General features: G+C 34.8%; 1 protein-coding gene across 13 annotated transcripts in view; it reads right to left on the bottom strand.

The window, feature by feature from the left end:
- KIAA0825 overlaps positions 1-21,312 on the bottom strand; it is a 387,377-nt gene that overhangs the window by 336,436 nt on the left and 29,629 nt on the right. For 12 of the 13 annotated variants that reach the window (XR_014022505.1, XM_081298010.1, XM_081298007.1 and 9 more), the window contains one exon: positions 2,760-2,891. Coding sequence is in view for 12 of the 13 variants with exons in the window: in XM_081298010.1 (XP_081154136.1) it covers positions 2,760-2,890 (131 nt within the window). In the remaining variant the exon portion in view is untranslated. Of the gene's footprint in view, positions 1-2,759; positions 2,892-19,196; positions 19,293-21,312 lie in introns of those variants that run through there. The other variant, XM_081298012.1, reaches the window with a different exon arrangement.

Here is a 21,312-nt window from a genome sequence, read left to right as displayed (position 1 = left end):
AAATGTAGCATACAGTACATACAGCTACTCTCTTATTTTATCCCTTGTGAAGCTCAATGGTCACTTGAGGTGGTTCTGCTCTAGGTTTGTTTTAATATATGAGCAATAAAGTATTTTTAATTTAAAATTATATCCCTATATTCTATATTACAATTTCTTTTTTTACTAACATCTGAATTTCAACCTAAAAAATAATTTATGAATGCAAAATATAATAATTTAATAACTGTTTTACTTTTAAGTGTGATTTTTTTTTATTGACCAAGTAGGGCAGAAAATTAAGTACAGATGGCTTACCAAATAAAAACAAAGCAATATATAATAAAAACATCAGTTTGGTAGCTTGCTTTGTTTTGATAGAGACTAAATGTCATTTTGAAGGGAGAAATGTATCTTTAAAATAATTTTCCATTTTAAAAATATAACCATCTCTGAAATTTAGATAAATTATTTTAAATCTATTTAAATGAACACTATTTTCATTTCTAAGTTCTTTTAGGTTAGAAACTCCATCATACAATATATAAATATATAGAATAAAAATTACATGAGTGCATAATTACACTTAGGTTTTATATAGTTATTTTATAATATATGTAATTTTAAGTATACACTCTCAACAGTATGGTTAAGTCATATACATATGCTACATTTAAAATATATTCATTATATATGTTTATATTATAAAGTTAAAAATTAAGTTTAATTCTTTCTGTTCAAATTCAGGGAAAAGATTTCCTCCTCTCCTTTTTCTTAAATCATGTGCCTTAGAAAATTTAATCATAGTACTTTTTTACTTTTTGGACATGTATTCCTTGGAAGACTAGATGTGCCTTTTGTCAGCTTTGGGACCCAAAATGTCCTTCTCAAGAATCTGGGAGCTATGTTTTTGAAATGAGTAACCAGATAGATCATTCCCCTCTTTCCTCCTCCTTTCTGTGGGAGAGTTCAGAGTCTAACTTCAGTGTGTACCTGGCTTCAATTTGCAAAATTATCACCTGGCATGAAGATATTAGAAAGATGTTTCTCCTCCAGATGAAGTCTACCAGCTAACACAGGTAGTAACTTCCCCAACTCTCACAGTAAATTTAGCATGAACTATGTGTGAAAAAATGTGTTGTGAAGTCTTCTTAAGGATTAGTGATGTTTACCTCAGCAACATATGAGTATAGACTGTGTCTCACTGGCTACCTAAGGTGGTAAGAGGCCTTTCTGTCTTTGCAATCTCTTAGTAGATTGCCTGTGATGTACATCATATTTTTGTTTAATGCTTAATCAACAATAAAAGTGTTTTCTTTCTCTGCTGATTTCATGGGCAGGATTTCTGAGAAGAGAAAAATTTTGTTTCTAATTATAACTCCCCAACAATATGCTATCTTTTGAAATTATTTGTACCTATTATTATGGTGATGAAGAATTAACTGTGTTCTCATGTAAACAGGAGAAAAAAATACATTAGAAAATTTTCAATTGCTTCATTCATTTTCTTTGAACCAATTGAAAGATACCTTAAATATTCAAAAAAGAAAATATTTTGTTGCATGCTAAAAATTTTTACTGTGATTTGTGCATTTATAGCAACCCACATGTGAATTAGAGCTTTTAACTAGAAGGATTCAAATGAGTGAACTGCCTGATTAAAAAGTAAGATCTATTTATAGAAAACTCCTTTATTATCCGTGCTCCCAGTATTGGGGGAGCAGTCCCTCTCATTTAGGTGAGCATTTAGGTGAGAAGAAGACTTAAAATGACAAATATTATGCAAATAACTTATTTTTAATGTTCTGTTTTCAGTAACTTAGTGATTGTGACCTTTTAATACCATTTAAATACCTTAATTTAAAAATTTTAATTACTGTGATTACCTTCAAGTAAAAATGCTTAACTCTAAACATATTAATGACAATCCAGGACATTAATATTTCAAACTCCAAGAATCCTTTAATAGTGGTTTAATAAACTCTAATTGGCCTATTTGAAAACAGTGCTTATGTTTTCTAGTCTTATTGAAATTACTCATCAGATAAAGACAATTGCCGGGTTTCTCTTCTCATGACTAAAAGGCTCAGGAGTCACTCCAGGTAAACTGGGCTAACTGGGCTGCGCAAAATAACCACACAAGAGACACAATACCCTTTTCTTTGGGGTCGCTGTGATGGCTCCTCTGACCTTAAGGGTCCACAGAAAGAGAGAGAGTGAGAGCACTGCTGACCCCTTTTATTGAGGAGAAGCTATTCAAATGAGGCAAGGGGTCAGGTTTCAGGGGGCTGAGTCTATCTTCATGATGTCCACTGTCAGCAGTTTGACTGACACCTGAGTAGGCCACACCCAAGGGCACAGTAAGAGAAGGGGACACACACAAGGCACTTCCATGGAAGATTCTATCCTCAACAGGGCAAGGGGTTGTATTACAAAGGAACAGGTGAGCATAGCTTCACCCATGGGGATGTAGAAGACACACCCATGCACAAGACACAGACCCTGGAATCCAAGAAGGGTGGGGAAAGCTCTGCCACATTTCTGTGACTGAGTGCTTCTGCACCCAGCCAGGGAGTGTGACCCAGTCACGTGCAAGGTTGGTCTCCCACAGATAATTGTGTTAAATTTTAAGATGGGCATTATAATCAATATTTTTCATGAAAGTTAATAATAATTCAAACCCCAGATTGTTTAAGAGTAGAAACATTAGAACTAGACTAGGTAAATTCTATGTAAACAGAATATGAAATGATTTTTAAAAAATAATTAGCAATATTTACCTTGTAGCATTTTGTTCTATCTGTTCATCAATGTCACTGAAGATCTGCTTAAACTCCAAGTCTCCAGGAAACGAGTTTAATAAGCATTGTAGGTCAAAAGAATTATGGGAATATTCATCTACCCAGTCCATTCTAAGGAACAAAAATAAGCAATAAAACATGTCAGTTTCCCCAAGATAAAAAGAAAAAAAAAAAAAAGAAAGAAATCTACCTCAAACAAATCGTGATACTAAAAGTTGTAACACTAAACCAAAAATAATAGTTTCCCTTTATAGGCACATGAAATATAGACAAGGAAAAGAACTAGGGTGCTATTAAACTAGGGAGAGTGCTTTGTTATTTATATTTCATGAGGTGTGACCTAATTTTCACACTTCTCTGTGGTATGAAAACTGAACAACAAACCAGCCTTAGAGGGTACTTAAACATTCTATAGCTTCTCACTATAACCAAAGCTACAGAGGAAATCAATACACCCAGAGAGCACTGTAAACAAAGCTGGATGAAGCTAGAACTCAACACCTTCCTTCCATTCTTATGAATACACTGACCTGGAAATTGTAGTTTCAGACTTCTATTTTTAATTTAAAAAATTTGGGGGGGCGGTACTGCAGATTGAACCTAGGGGCGCTTTACCACTGGGCTACAGCCCCAGTCCTTTCTTAAAATTTTGAGATAGGATCTTGCTAAGTTGCTAAAGCTAGCCTTGAACTTGTGATCCTTTTGCCTCAAACTCCCTACTCACAGGGATTATAGGGGTCCACCGCCACACCAGGCCAGTCTCAGACTTTTATAGCCTCATCCCCTGGGCCTACTTATATGTGAAGAAAGCAAAATTTTCCTTGAGCTCCTCTAGCATTCCAGACAGACTTTGCTACAGGCTATTGTCTTTCTTTGGTCCCACTCAATTTCCAAAGAGAATCACTTATAAGCTATTATCTATTTTTTAGTGTCACTAATTTCCCCTAAAAATCATTTATTGTCCCTTAAAATTGCTCAGATTTTCCCCATATCCCTCTTCCCTATCAAGAATGTATAAGCATCTGAACCTCATTGGGTTATTTAGTACTCTCCACCTTCCTGTGATCCCCCTGAACACACTAACAAGTTTGAGCATTTTCTCTTGTCAATAGTCAGTTTACTTCACTAAATTTAGACTCAAAATCACAGGGGGGAAGAAAATTCTCTTCACTGCTACACTAGTAAAGTTATTCTGTATTATTACAAGAGTCGTTTTACACCCCAAAGGTCTCTCCCTCCAGAGCAAAAAGGTTTATTCAGACACTGAATGAATGGATGGTGTGTATCTATGTGCAAGCCTCTCTTTAGAATTTGTGAACAGAAGCCCGGTGTGGTGATGCATGCCTATAATCCCAGAGGCTCAGGATGTTGAGGCAGAAGGATCCCAGGTTCAAAGCCAGCCTCAGCAAAAGCAAGGTATTAAGCAACTCAGTGAAACCTTGTCTCTAAATAAAATACAAAATAGGTTGGGGATGTGGTTCACTGGTTGAGTGCCTCTTGAGTCCAATTCCTGGTACCCTCCTCTGCCTCAACAAAAAAAGAATTTGTGAACAGAGCTATATGCTGATCATTTTCATAAGTGACCAAAAGTACAAAATAACTGCAGTGGAATGATTTTAGTTTGTTTTTTTTTTTTGGGGGGGGGTAGATCTGCCTCTTTATTCTCTCTTACGTTTTTGTAGAAGTCTGGAAGTAACTTAGGCTTCATTCTGTTTCTCTGACTCTGGTCAAGACCCAGTAATGTGCCCTTCCCGTGTAGATTTTTAGTTTCATTTAGATTTTCAAGGAAGCAACTACTATAGCATAATGAGAGGAAGGAGCCAGACTTGTTCAGCTGCTCAAAAACATCACTGTGGTTCCTTCTCTCTCTGATGGCTACCTCACAGCCTACTTTATTCTTTACTGTTTTGTCTGTGAAACTGGCATTGTTTCAGAGAATGGCTCTTACTACTATAGCCACTTCCTTTTGCAATACTGTAGAATGTAGTTTTCATGCCTCTAGAGTCTTCATTTCTCAAAGCCTCTCTACCTTCTATCTTTCAGAAATATTCCAATGCATGTTTCTTTCAGTGCTGCTTTTCTATTATATCTTTACTAACACTTCAATAGGATTTCAAGAGGGAGGAAAGTAAATGTGTGTGCTTAGTCCTTCATCTTCAGAATTTTCTGTTTCTATTTCCCATACTAAGGGAAAAAAAATAAATTATGAGACTTTGAAAAGTCGAAATGTACTGCACAATCTTTTCAAATAGGTATGGCCAAAGCAGAAGACACTACTTATTGATATGTGTGTGTGTGTGTGTGTGCGTATAATATATATATACATATGCGCTAATGTAAGCAAAGTAAACGTAACATTAAATTATATGAAGTCATAATTCCCAATTAGAATGCCAAGATTGATTCTACAAGAAATTCTTGTGAATATAGTCTAGTGATTACCTGTCTATAGATGTAATCTGTTTTGCTTTTCTCTTCAACATGAGGCTCAACTATATATAAATTTTAATTTCAATTCGTAATATATTTATTTAAATAAATAAATATTTAAATAATTATTACTATTGGGTACTGGGGATTGAACCCAGGGATGCTTTACCACTGAGCTATATCTCCAGTCATTTTTATTTTTTATTTTGAGACAGGGTCTTGCTAAGTTACATAGGGCCTTGCTAAGTTACTGAGGCTGACCTTAAACTGATGATCCTCCTGCCTCAGCCTCCTGAGTTGCTGGGACTACAGGCCTCTGCCACTGTGCCTGGCTTGTATTTGTTTCATAGAATTTAAATATTATTGTCTACTTTAAAGTTAGAACTGTATTTTTGTATAATATTGATTACTGGAGTAAAAAAACAAAACAAAACACTTTTTTTTTTTTCAGTATTGGCAATTGAACTGAGGTGTACTCTACCACTGAGCTACAACCCCAAGTTGTGCCCCTCCACCTTTATTTTTTTAAGACAGTTCTTACTAAGTTGCCCAGGCTGGCCTTAAACTTATTGATTCTTCTGCCTCAGCTTCCTGAGTAGCTGGGATTAAAGACATGCACCACACTGCCCAGTTTCAAATTTAATTTTAAACATTATTTCCCTAGTATAACATAAAAATATTCAAGAATATTTTTAAAATGACAAAATTCTAAAAATTAGACCATTAGGACTTTTAGATTTAGCATTCAGTTTGGACTATGTGGTAATATATTTTAAGATCCAAGACAAGTAATCACATACATGTACTGATAAATGCTAAGTGAAACTGGGCAGGTGGAGATTGAGAGGCAAGGCCTATAGCCTTGAGTCTACACCTCAGTTTTGCTCTGTATCTTTACTTTATCACTTTATGTTATAACTGTCCTTGTAGCTAAAGACTTATTTATTCATTAAAATAGTTCTGAGTTCTGATAATAGTAAAGACAATGAAAAAGTATCAATTTTAGCTACAGGCAAGATATTCCAGATAAATTAATGATCAAACTAACTAATATTTAAGGAATTATTAAAGATGTGAAGAGGTCACCTAAAATTTTTACCTATACTTGTTTTTCCATGCAGCTGCTAAAGAGGGAAGACATTATGGCTGCAGGGTGTTGGCCCATTGCCCTTTCTTCAAGGTGCAACATCCAGTGTTTCAAGATGTATAAAGATTGTCAGAAGAAATGTTCCCAAAACTTGTCATAGAAAATGACTAAAAAAATTTTAAGAAAACAGTTGCATATAACAAGCATATAGGTAGCTGTCAATGAATGCTCTGGTTCTTTGAGGTGTTCAAAAACACTTCATTGCATGTTTTTTCACTAGGAATTAAGATGAGGGTGATGTGGTTTTTAAGAATTCCTCTTTCTTTCTCTCTCTCTCATTCTTTCTTTTGTGCAAGGCAAGCATTCTACCAACTGAACTATACCCCAGCTTGTTAAGGATTGTCTGTGTACATGGTTGTAATGTTTTTCTATCTAACCTCAGTATGAAAAATAATCAATTAATACAAAGAATCAACAAGGAGAATGCCATTTGATAAGAATAATAAGGTATTAGAATGAAAATGGTTTAGAGTGTTCATGTACGCTGCCTAGATTTGTGATGCTTCCACGTCTATATAAGGTTTAAAGGTGATAAAGGACCAAAAAAAAAAAAAAAAAAAAAAAAAAAAGGCCACAGTTACCTTAAGGCAGCAAGATTAAGGTCCTTTGTGATAGAATAAGAAAAAACCTGATGAGAAGCTGAGGCAAGGAAATTGAAAGTTCAAGGCCAGCCTCAGCAATTTAGCAAGGCCCTAAGCAACTTAGTGAGACTGTGTCTCAAAATAAAAAATAAAAAGAGTTGGGGCAATATCTCAGTAGTAAAGTATCCTTAGGTTTAATCTCGGGACCAAACAACAAATAAACAAGAGAGAGGGGGAAGATGGGGGAACAAGGAAGAAAAGAAAAAGGAAAACCTGATGTGTAAAATAGAATTAACATGATGGGAAAATTAGCTTGAGTGGATAGGGATGCAGAGGACCAATGTGAGAAATAAAGCAGGGAGGGCTGAATGTAGATTATTCTAATGTTTAAATATGGAAGTCTTCATATGAGGATTGCAGTGGTTCATCATGCACTAAAGTGGGCCTGGGGTCTAGGCATCAATCAATTACTATTATCTGATAAATAAAAGATAACTATGTCCTCAATGACAGTAAAGTAAATTAATGAGGCACAAAATGTGGTTTGGCAATTCTTCAGTGGTATTTCACAACAGTGAAACTAATTTTTTAAATATTTAGGGGGAAAAAAAATATTTAGGGGGAAAATGTGAAAGCATGTAGGGCTATAGGTTAAGATATAGCTTTATATTCTGTTTGGTTCCTGTACTTGGAACTATTGATTTGTCATCAGGAAGGTAATCATAATTTGATATAAAAAACCTCACCCTAATCAATAATCAATCAAGGGCTGGAGATGTGGTTCAAGCGGTAGCGCGCTCGCCTGGCATGCGTGCAGCTGGGGTTCAATCCTCAGCACCACATACAAACAAAGATGTTGTGTCTGCCGAAAACTAAATAAAATAAAATAAAATAAAATATTAAAATTCTCTCTCTTTAAAAAAAATAAATCAAAAATTAAAGTCATAATTGTTCAAAGTATAATAACTATTAAATTGTCATTCCACAATATTGCTTTGTTTCTGATCATTTTTTATAAGATTAAAAAAGCGCATAATATTTTAAACAAATATTAACTGCTAATCTAATATGAATCATTGCCTCTTAAAATGATTAAAGAGTTAAGCTTGAAGAATTATATCTAAGTCAAACATATGTGGATTAAATTTCAATCCTTGGCAAATTATAACCATTGAGTTATAAATTCCCAAGAATAGCAACTGTAAGAAAATATGAATGTATTCTAAACACTGCCAGAAAATATTACAATAAAACATACCCACCCAAAAAGCCAAAGTATCACAGATACTTTGTGATAGAATAAGAAAAAACCTGATGAGAAGCTGAGGCAAGAAAATTGAAGGTTCAAGGCCTATATGTAATCAAAGGAAATCCCACAAAATTAATTTTGAAATCTCAGTTGCCCTTTGCTATATTTTAATATAATGCCTATCTTACACTCTTTCTTTATTTAGATTCATAAAATGGTCAGAATCCTTATTTTGCATTTCTCTTTGTCTCTTCAACAATAAAACTTCAGAATGCCATTATTCTATATTGGCAAACCAATATGTGCTTTAAAAGAGTGAAAGAAGGAAGAAAAACCACTTGGATGTAATTCACACTAAAATTAAGTATAAAAAGGAGAAATATTAGGACGACATAATTTCTTTTCTGTACAAAATCCCAAGAAGGAGGTTTACATGCCTTCTGAAATCTGTTGACACACTGTGAAATTAATGTGTCCATCTCCTCTGGATCACATTAAGTCCTACAATTCAATATCAGTGTCTAAAACAGAATAAACACTGTTAATGAGCACAATAAAGTAACAGTGTATTCTAACTAATTAAAAATAACTATATGTTCCATATACAACTGAACAAATTTTAATGTTGCACTATAAAAAAAACACATTTAACTCTAAATGCCATTGATTCCAAAAATCAGATTTGAGTCTTGATCCTGGTTCTGAATCTCTATGTAGAGGTTGGGTAAGTCAATCTCTCTGCAAGAAGGCAGCTCATGTTCCTCATTTATAGAATGAGGTGAACAGAATTATTAGGCCCTATGGTTTCTTTAAGCTATAAATTCATTATATTCTGTAAGAAATGGTGGGAGAACGCCCAATTTTTGCCTAATTCAAATCAGCTCTCAAGGACGAGACTATTTTGTTTATTGATACCATTATTTTTCACAGAATCCCCTATCCTTTTTTTTTTTTTTCTTTTTGAGATGGGAGTCTCACTATATTGCTCAGGTTGGTCTCCAACACCTGGGTTCAAGCTATCCTTCGGCCTCAGTCTCCCAAATGGCTGAGAGTAAAGGCACACCACCATGCCTGGCTACATAACCATTTTTAAGTTTCTGTTTTCCCTTACCCAGGCCTGTCACATAGAAAACTAAAGAAGAATCTATACCTTAGAAAGAAATAATATGTGAAAAGAAGAAATATGAGGCAGCAAGTTATTATTTTATACAAATGCCAACTTTTTATATTTTACTTTTTATACAAATGCCAATCTCCAAGCTCCCTAAAATATTCTAAAAAACAGCTGTCCCATGTGTCTGAACTCTTGACTGGGCACTCTTTACTCAACAAAAGATGTCTGAGGTCAAGTGACTCATGCCTTCACAAGGAAAAGGAATCAGATCTACAGAAGCCATCAGGTATCCTTGATCTATTATTCTTTTTATTCTTATATCATTTCTATCATTCTTCATATTGCTGAATATGCTTTGTACCAATGGTTTGATAATATAGCAAAATAAATACAAATTTTGCTCAGGCTATCATTCTTACACCTGGACCAGCCTTTTCTTTTGGCCAGGCTATTTTTACTTTTCCATCCATATCTAGTCACAAATATTTCTCCTATATCATTCACAGAGTCCTACTAACATTGCATTAATCAAAATTTAATTTTAAAAAATCATGAAAATTTTAATTCAGTGAGTTCATTCTTAGAGACATGAATTAAAGTTATGATGGTTAAACAACAAGATTAATGATAACAACAGCTATCCCAGGCATTGTTCTAAGTATTTTATGTTAAATGAACTCATTTAATTCTTAAGGTAATGCTAAGGGATAGGCATTATTATAATCTCTATATTAAAGATGTAGAAACTGAGGCACAGAAAGGTTCATGACTTGCTCATGGTCACTTAGATCAGAAGTGACACAGTTAGGATTCAGACTACAAATGTTAACCTTAATCACAATGCTATAAACAACTACCTCTCAGGATAGACATACACTTAAGAATTATTATTTCACTTCTAATAAATGTTAATTTGTCTTTTGCCACATACATTTGACAGCATTCACTAGAACCATCATAAATATCCTTTATTATAAAACGTACATAATTGCAAAGAAAAATAATCCCAAACAAAGCAAGATAAAAATCTTTTTTTAAAGGTTAGATCTACTTCTCTGATAGTATAGAATTGCCAGAAATCTTTCTTTTCATTAATTACTTGGGCATTGAAATTTTAATGTTTTAGCTTCCCCAAAAGACAGGAAAAAAGATTCAAATGGAACTCAATTTGTTGATAGTAATTTAAAATATATGTTGAGGTATCATGTTAGGAAACAAAGAATGTGTTTTTCTATTCAATTTATATTCTCAACTCTCATCCATATAATAGATTTTCCTTCATAGACTGCTATGCTTTTTGCTAATAAGTATGTAACTCCTGATTACTATTATTATATGGCTTATAATATCAATATAAATTTGATAATACATTAACATACTACAGCTATTAAAAGTCACCTTTTTAAAATGTAAGATATTTCATTGTAACTCCTCTATTAATGATTTATATATGTGTGCATATGAAGTAGAAATTGACAGGATCAGTCAGAATACACTATTGTAGCTTGACAAGCAAACAGAATTAATTGTCATATGATTTTCTCACCAAATATGACAATGCTTTCTTTTCAATGCAATTCTCTTTTTAGAAAATATCTTCATTTTAATAACCCTTTATAATCTTCAATATGCAATCCTAGCCATCTCTGCTTTAATAGAACAGTGAAATCAAGATAATGTGACAATAAATTTTAATTTATCATTCTTTTATAACTTGGCACTCATACATTTCACATGATTTCAAAGATACAAAATTATTATATATTTTGAGATTGGAACTAAATAATGTCACCAGCCATAAGGTTAATGATTAACTAATGAATTTTTAAGCATAGTAAATCCTCATCAATTTAGGGAACAAATTTATGTGCATTGGTAGAAAGTTATGAAGCACTTTTAAAAAGGCAGCATATTATGCATTGACTGAGAATAATCACAAACATAGCTTATGACATGCCAAATGCATTTTTAAGGAATTCTATTTCAATAAATAGATAGTACTTTGAATGTAGGACATACTTTGTATCAAAATGAGTTCCTTCTAATAAATTTAGGATTCTTAAAATACATTCCAAGGGTATAAGAAGTTCTCTTAAAATGCTAATACTATTACTTAGTCTTTTAGTATGGTAATATTAAACTATTGGTAATATTAACTAGCTTAACACTAACTTAATGATTAAAATCTATCCTTGGCCATACCCTTTTATGACTTCCAAGGTTTCGCTTCACAAATTGTCACTAATCTTGTATCATCAATATTCCTTTCAACCGATTCTAAACATGTTCAAGATTCTTACCTTTTAGAAACCACAGCCCCTCTCTGGGACCATCTCCTCCCTTCCCTTCATATTCTAGTTTCTCAAAATAGCAGTCTATATATCCTAATCCAATATTATTACTGATTATCAGTCCAGAAAATCAGGTTTCTGCCTATACCCTTAAAATGAAACTGACAAAATATTTTTCAGCTCCTATTATATCATACATAGTCTAGTGGCAGGAACTCATTCCTTGAAATTGTCTCCTGTCTTGACAATATTTCTAGTTCTCTTCTTGTCTCACACCATTTACTCACAGGCTCCTGGTAAGAGATAAAACTGGGTAGCTGGTCAGCTCACAGCATGTTTTTTTTTTTTTTTAACTTTGATACACAACATGTGCATATAAAATGAAAGCATATTTTTGTGTTATAGGACCTAGCTTTTCTGGTTATAAATAATTGCTTGAGAGTTATACCATCTGATGATGTTAGATCGTCTAAATGAATTTTGAGGATGGGACCAAAGGCAAGGGCAGGGAATCACTGACAACAGACCAATCAAGTTAATTTCAGCCTCCTAAGAGAAGACACATGTACTGTGGATTTTGGTGGCTGAGGCCACTGAAGCCACACAGTTCCTTTCCTCTGAATGAATGATTATATAGCTTTGTGTTGATTTGGTGAGACACAAAAAATAAATCCGTTTGGGCACCATTGCCTAACAATTGCTCTTCTTCTTTTTGCCTTAAATTAACCAGAGTGGTTTTTATTACATTAATAATCATCTTAATTGTCTTCTCTTTCATCTCTGCCATTAAACATTGATATTCACCACTGATATTCTCTCTAGACTTATGATGAGGTTAAGGACATGCCTCCCGAATATGCCCTTAGCTCTTAGGAAAACAACTGAATCAGAAAGGTCTCTCAAACCTTCCTTCTCCCCTGAAGTAGGCCATAAAAGAATTCTCTTATCTTACTTTGAAATAGGTCATAAGCCTCTTCATTCCAGAGGTGCCTACCCTGGTAACAGTGCCTCTTCGATGGCACTTCCTTCTCTTCTTGTTCATTTCATGTCAGACTTCATGATCCTCATTTATTCTGTGTGCTTTTGTGGGTAAGTTCTTCATCTATCATTACTATGCTCTTTAGGTCTAGATCTCTACCCCAACACACATTTACAAGCAATTACTAGATACTTGCACATGTCTAAAACTTAATTCAAAATCTTTTATTTAAACTGTTTTTTTCTCTGACACTATAGGCTAACCAACTATCTCTTTGTCTTTTGCCCTTGTATCTTAGAGCAGGTATTTGTAAACTGTGGTAGAACCTGTTTCTGTATGACCTAAGAATGATTTCTATATTTCTAATGTGTTATAAAACAAAACAAAATAAAACAAAAAAGCAAAAACAAAAAAGAGAGTACATATGTGACTCACAAATCCTAAAATATTTACTATCTAGTCCTTTATAATAGAAAAAGTTGGCTGATCCCCATCTTAAAGGGTCAAAAAGTTCTTTGACCCTAGTCTCCCAGATATCTTTCTTTGGTACTAGAGATTGCACCCAGGGGTGCTTAACCACTGAGGCATATCCCCAGCCCCCTTTTTTTTTTTTTTATTTTGAGTCAGGGTCTCATTAAGTTTCTTAGGACCTTGCTTAGTTGCTGAGTCTGGCCTTGAACTTGTGATCCTCCTGCCTCAGCCTCCCTAGCTGCTGGGATTACAGGCTTGTGCCCAAGCTCTCCCAAATATCTAAAATGGTTAGTGAATAATTCAAATTTTACTTTTCCTTCTGTCAGCTACAGTATTCCAAGTCTGAACATTATTTCTTGCTGAAAAAAATGGAAGAGCTGGGCGCAGTGGTGCATGCCTGTAATCCCAGCAGCTCAGGAGGCTGAGGCAGGAGGATCATGAGTTCAAAGCTAGCCTCAGCAAAAGCGAAGCAACTCACTGAGACTCTGTCTGTAAATAAAATACAAAACAGGGCTGGGGATATTGTTGTTCAGTGGTTGAGTGCCCCTTAGTTCAATCCCTGGTACCAGGAAAAAAAAAAGAAAAACATCCTATGTGGTTTCTAAGGATCATATCTTGTGGTATGATAATGTGTATATACACACACACATATTTGACCTCGAGTATAGAGCTCAAAAAACCTTTGTAATTTCCTGAGTGATATGTCTTTTGTTATTTATGTCTGAATTTATGCTAAATATGACTCTTGGTGGGTCCCTAAAAGGCTTCAGGATGGGAACTGGTCACCAGAGGAATCAATCACCTAAGTAGCAGGTTGTAGGTTTAAAACTGAGCCCAGTTACTAATGGCTGATGATTTAATCAATCATGAGTACATGATAAACTTCAATTAAAAACTCAAACAAGATGATTCAGGGAGCTTCTAGGATGTTCAATCCACTCATATCTTGAGAGGGTGGCACATCCAGAGAACATATGGAGACTTGCTGCCATGGTCCCCATCCTTGCTTTGTCTTATACATATCTTCCAGTTGACTATCCCTCAGTTATATATTTTCTGATATGCATACCTATAAGTACAGTGTTTCCTGAATTCTGTGAGTCATTCTAATGAATTATCCAGCCCAAGAGTGAGTTGTAAGAAGCCTTGAAGATGCACTCCACTAGGTTCAGTGCAACATATTAGAAATGTAGATATTATTCTTAGCTGGGAAATCATATAATAACAGGGCATATGAGAAAACCAGTTGTGTCTGCATATGAAGTGAATGCAGCCTTGCGGGGGTATGCATTAACTACAGGCAATCAATATTAGAATTAAATGAACTAAACTATAGGACATCCAAGTGTTGTGTGCCTTGCATGTGGGCACTTGACTTCTCATTTTACAAACTAAATCTGGTTATTTCACTACTCTGCTGAAATAATACTGAGGCATAGCACAATTCTAGGCTCTTCTTGTTTATACATATAGTTCTTCATATTTAATTATATTTTTCTATTGTGACTGTCCTTGATTGATATCCTGAAACAGTCACCCAGCTATTCACTAAGAATATTTTCAGTAGAATATTTTATTTGTGGAGATATTTACTCCATCATGTAAACAATACTATTTAAAGGCAACACATAACCATTATAACAGTATTATCTTTAAGAAAAAAAAGTTATCTACAATTGTGGCTTAAACCATTTTTGAGTGCCTTTTTAAAAATAATTTAAACCATTTTAAAAAAATATTTTGAAAAGATAAGAAACTATGCTGTGGTGAAAAATCAGGATTTAATATTTAAGCTAATCAAATAAAATTTAAATGTGATACCTAAAAATTCTGTTTCCATCTAGAAAAAAGGGAAATGAGATTAAAATAATCTCATTCCATGATTTTTAATCATGTGATTTATTTCTTTAATATTTAAGAAATCTTTTGTCATATGTACTTTGCAATAAGCTTTTTAATTTTATAGTTAATAAAAGGAAAATTTGTTAGTAGTTAAAAAAATTCATGTGAAATGACTTGAAAATCAATTTAAAAAGCAACAGTGAAAGTAAATAATCAATTTCTTCATGTTAAATCAAAAAATCCATCACTATACTTGCTTTTTACTGTATTTGCTGCTTAACATATCTCAACAGTGAATCTATCAAATCAACATAGTCATCATGATCCAAGCTGCAAATAATAGAGAGTGTCAGTGTCAATTTTGCTTTCTCACACTTGCTTCCCTTCACTTCATCTGATTTTAATAATCCCTGTCAAACCACAAACAGTCCAAATTACCTTCATGACACAGAAGCTTTCAAGGAGCAGACAGAATCTCAACTTTCATTTAGCAACTACAAAAGAAAGCTGTCCAGCTGGACAAATATTATTTCCACACTTGACAATCTCTACAGTTGAGCATGCATTTTAATTTTAACTAAACCTGCCAGGAGTTTGATATGAGCTACTTGTGTTGTGTAGATTGACTCACAGGATTATCAGACCAATGACTGTAATTGTGATGAAAGAACCTAGCATTTATCTACTAAAAGATGAATCAAATACCAAAACTAAAACATCAAAATGAACACATGAAAGATAATGTATAGGTATTAATTATAAGAGGAAAAATTAGTTTTTTTAATAAAGTTTAAAAGATACAGAATGCATTCTTTTTTAAAAATTTTTAGTTGTTGATGGACCTTTTTTAATTTATTTATACTGTGGTGCTGAGAATCAAAACCAGTGCCTCATGCATGCTATGCAAGCACTATACCACTGGGCCACAACCCCAACTCCAAGAATACATTCTCCATATAATTTTTAAAAGTAACAAGTCAAAATATGAAGTAGCAAAAAAATTTACTTACACAAATTATAATCATATGTTTCTCAGACACCACTGAGAAACAGGATTAAGGAATGACATTTTAAAAATTAGAAGTCAGATTTCTAGAAAAGTTTTATTTGTCAAGTACAATAAAGCTTACATTCTTGACAAGATACCAAAAAGTCCACGCTATACTACCAACATGCCCTTAAATATAAAATGTAGAATTTCAAGAAATTCCCGAGTAAAGATGAATAATGATACTAAGTTTTTAGAGAAATATTAGAATAAAAGTTATTATGCAAGCCATATTGAGGACTATTAGCTCTTTGGAATTTAATTTATTAAACATATCTAAAAGTTTCAAACTGTAAAATATTTTTGAGAACATTTTAAACTAGACCCAAACTCTTTCTAAAGTTGTTAAAATCTCACAAATGTACAAAGGCTATCTTCCCTCCAGCCTGCTATAAGTTGTTCCTAGGCCTATCTATTCCTTCCCCAAGGGTCAATCCATTGGCTCTGCTTCTCCCTTAACACTGCTTCTCCTTTAACTCCATTTTGGAAACCCTACCTCAATTTCTTTAACCAGCTCCCTTTCCTTGTATTTCCCTTTATGCTCTAACTGGATGATTTCTCCTACATCCACACTGACTGTTACAATCTGTCTGCTAGAGTTATTGTTCTGACTATATGCTGGGCAAATCCCACAGTTCCTCAAATTTAATATGCCTCAATTTTATTCTCTTTGAAACTTCTTCATTCTCTTGACAACCATATGATAATTAATAGCTCCAACATCAACCTAGATATTCCTGTCAGAAATGTGATAGGCATCTCTTAAAATCTAATATTCTCTCATCAACCCCACAGCCATGTCTTTCACATCCATCCATTTCCTCCTACTACCTACCCCTGTGTATGTTTAAACACCATCTTCTAGATCAGTGCAGCAGTGTCCTAAAAGGTCTCCCTATTTTGGGTATCATTACTTTCTAACACATACCCTAACTTCTAAATCATGATCTTTGTAAAATAGAAAAAGAAATCAGTGTTTATAATAAGATTTTAAGTCTAAGTGACTGGGAATAAAATTATACTCACATGAGAAAGAGAAAAATCACAGAAGTGGTTTCTAACAGGAGAGTGTAAACATTCTATCTTCTATTTTTACATTTATATTTTTGCTTGAAAAATTATAATCATATATATTTATAGAGTATAAAATGATGTTGTAATATATGTATACAGTGTAGAATGAATGAATCATACCCCTCACCTTAAATACTTATTATTTATTCCTTCTAAGTGAAACTTTATACTTTTGACTAACATCTCCTATTGCCCCCACCCCATGGTACTAACCATCTACTGTCTATGACTTCAATTATTTTAGATTCCATGTAAAAGTAAGAACATGTGACATTTGTCTTTTGGTGTATAGATTATTTTACTTAGCCTAATGTCTTCCAGTTTCATCAATGTTGTCTTGAATAATGGAATTTCTTTCTTTTCTGGTTGAAGAATATTCTCTTGTATACATGAACCACATTTAATTTATCAATTTATCTGCTAATGAATACTTGGGTAGGGTGTTAACTTTAGAATAGAAAAATTTGAAATACAAGAAGTATAGTTAGGTCTAAACATCCAGCAAGCATTTGGAAAAGGCAAAGGGAATTTTGAAAAAAGGGAAGAAACATATACACAAAAAAGCACTACATAATTTATCATTCAAACCAGGCAATATTTTAGCTTAAAAAGGGTAAGCAAATGATAAAAATTATATAATTTTTGAAATGCATATTTACATATAATAAAATCAGATAAGTGGTTTTGTTAAATTTGAGGCCATATACAATAAATATATTAAGAACTTTTAAAAATAAACTTTTTTCAAGAAAATTCTTTTGCTTAGTAAAGCAAAAACTCTATTATTTGTATAAAGTTTTATGAACAGATGGTTTTTTAAATATTTATTGTTTAGTTATAGGTGGACACAATATGTTTATTTATTTATTTATTTATGTGGTGCTGAGGACGCGACCTAGTGCCTCACACATGGTAGGTGAGCGCTCTACCTCTGAGCCACAACCCTAGCCCATGAACAGAAGATTCTTGATGCATTTTCACATATTTTAATCAATTTGTCCACTATGTGTCATTCACAGATAGTTTTCTGAAGAATAAATTTTTATATGGCTATTTTATGGCTAGCAGTTTTTTTTTTTTTTAAAGTATCAATACCTTCAAATGAAGTAGGGGATAGGAAAGGTAGCAGAATACAACAATTACTAATAGGGCATTATGTAAAATTGTGGATGTGTAACCGACGTGATTCTGCAATCTGCATTTGGGGTAAAATTGGGAGTTCATAACCCACTTCAATCTAATGTATGAAATATGATATGTCAAGAGCTTTGTAATGTTGTGAACAACCAATAAAAAAAATAAAAAAAAGATAAAAAAAATACCTTCAAATGACTCTTTTACATAAATAACATTTTAAATTGGGAAATATTCTCCTTTAGGTGCAAAGATGTCTGATAAATTTATGAAGTTCAAAGAAAATTTTGTTAGATCAAGAGTAGTCTCAATGTTAAGTTTTACTATGAAATATTTTTACAAATAGTATTTTTGCCTCCGTGCAGACTTTTTTCACCAATAATTTAAAAAGATGAAACTCATCAAATAAATATTTATGGTTATTTTGAATGTTTTTTCTAAATTTAAGTGGTGCAAAATTGTAAGCTTTTACATTTTACCATAATTATGGGCCAGAATATTAATAAACAATATCAGCTCCTTCAAAATATTTTCCCCAGAAGGCTAGATATTGAAAAGGAAACTATGGAATTTCATATTTAACTAGGGCATATGATTTGAACTTTTATCATTTAATCTGTTCAATTCTCCCATTGATGTAATGAGATACTTGGCAGTATCTTCCAGGTGGCAAGCTTTTTTTTTCCAACATTTGCAATTATCTAAAATCTTCACATAAATTGGAAGTCCTATTCTCCATTTATTGAATGCTTCAGTTAAATATTTCTAGTGGATTCTGAAGAAACTGGAACCAAAACTTAGAGGACATTTTTAATTAATTAATTAATTTTGGGGGGACCAAACATGGCGTCGGGCGGGGAGGCAGTGCTTTCAGTACCTCCTCAATAACGGAGTCAGAGAGACGCATTAATACGCTTAGATTCTACCTGCTGAGAAACTTCTAGCAAAATCCCACTGAAGTGAGACCTGCTGGGAATTAGTAGGATTATTGGAGGTGACAGTTTGCCTCAGACAAGTGAATCTCCACCACGCGGTGCAGAGATCCAGACTCTCCACCCACTGCTGCGCGGCTCAGCAACCAGCCGCAGATGCGCAGCGACCAACCACCAAGGCAGCTCAGCAGGTGCGGTGCAGGGACCCTATGAAGAGGTCTCCAACCAAGCCTTCATGAAATAGCGAACCGGGAACCGAAATCAACCGAGATTGGGTCAGACCAGAGACAGGCCAGTCCCACTCCTCCCTTCAGACACTCTGGCAAGGAGCCTGGGTCCCACTATAGCAGAGAGGTGACGTCACCAGAGTTCGGCCGACGAGATTCCTTCCCAGCAGAATCTGCTTTAGCAGGTGTGTGACTCCAACCCCCACCAGATACAAATAGCCGGGAAACCTCAAAAATGTCTCCGTGGGCGTGACTGTAGGGGCCGAGGGACTCCTGAACCCCAATTCCCCCTACCGCCAGCCAACGGCGTGGGCGTGACTGTAGGGGAGGAGGGAAGCAGAGGGCACTCCCGACCCCCAACTCCCCCTACCGCCAGTGGCAAGGGTGTGACTATAGGGGCGGAGGAAAGCAGAGGGCACTCCGAACCCCAACAACTCCTACCGCCAGCGGAGTAGACGTGACTGTAGGGGCCGAGGGAAGCAGTGGGGATTCTCGATCCGCAACTCCCCTTAACACCAGCGGCAACACCAAAGGTCTTAGCCGCCAGTTTCTGAGGGCATGCCCACCAAAGGGGTCTGGAAAAATTAAACTGTCGGTTCCCAGATCACCACTCCACAGCACTGGGGCTTAGATGAATGACAGAGAGAGTGATCAGTCGTTCGGGAAATAGGGCACGCAGTGGGGCTGCAAGTGTAACCAGATCCTTGGGGAACCGCCTCCGGTGAGCAGGACCTGGCTGGCTGGCTGGCAGGAGGAAGGGGAGGAGGGCCCGTAGAAGTGAAATGGCTGTGGACTAACAGGATTGAGAGACTCCCAGGAGCAGCCTTACAGGGATTGCTGTCGGCACATAGAGGGCAGAAGCTTGGCTCGGAGGGCACAGCTCCGCCTACTGGAAGAGAAGAAAATGGATCTCTAAGATTTCATTTTTTTCTTATATTTCTATTTTATTAGTTTTTTTTCTCCCCTTTTCCTTCTTTTTTCTTTCCCTTTTCAAGTTTTATTATTGTTTCCATTCTCCTCTATTCTATCTATCTCTCTCTCCTTCTTTCTTTTTAAGAGAACCTTCCTTCCCCTACCCCCAACTTTCATCCCAAGCATTACGTCTTCCATTACGTGTAATTGTCAAATAGGTGAATGTTTCGAGGCTGTCTATACGGCTCCTAAATACCTAGCTATTACCAAACACCCTGATCCAATCACCTGCTAATACCCCCCTTCAGTAGAGCAATCTTCCAAAGTAGCTAAGACATACTAACCCTCATACCATCATAGCACCTAACCTAAACATAAAGTCCTAAGACCAAACAACAAATCACTATATGCATACAGAGTCCGGAAGCATTTTATGGGTTGAAAGAATCAGCTTTAAAGTACAATAAAGCCCAACATTTCTAGCCATAGTCTCCCACCACAAAGGAGGGACCACAGAGATATACAAAACCAAAACAAATTTATAGGAGAAAACAGAAAAACAGCAGTTAAACAGAGTTGGAAAGTAATGTGAACAACATGAAAAAACAAGGGAAAAAAGGATTACAAACAATGCAGGACAACTTAAATCTACAGAAGAACCTAGAGGCATCAGAAAAATGGACAGAGGAAGAACTCAAGGCATACCTGACTCAGATGGAATGGAAGCTTAGAGAAGTCAATAGATGGCAAGTCGAAACAATGAAAGAATACTTTGAAAAGGAATTGCATAAGCAAATTCAAATTGCAAAGAAGGAACTCTACCAGGAGATAGATATTTAAAAAAAAAAAAATCAAACAGTAACCCTAGAAATGTAGGAAACCATAAAACAAATTGAAAACTCAAATGAGAATATTACAAATAGACTAGATCAAATAGAAGTCAGAATATCAGATAATGAAGACAAAGTTTATCAACTCGAAAAGAATATACTCAACGCAGAAAGGAAGTTAAAAAATCACGAGCAATCCATGCAAGAGATATGGATGTCATTAAAAAACCAAACTTGAGAGTCACTGGGATAGAAGAAGGTATAGAGGTTC

The sequence above is a fragment of the Spermophilus citellus genome, assembly GCF_964194105.1.
Source record: "Spermophilus citellus genome assembly, chromosome: 1".
Taxonomy (NCBI): Eukaryota; Metazoa; Chordata; class Mammalia; order Rodentia; family Sciuridae; genus Spermophilus; species Spermophilus citellus.
Note: the sequence above shows the minus strand (reverse complement) of the source record. Positions and strands in the feature narration are given on the sequence as shown.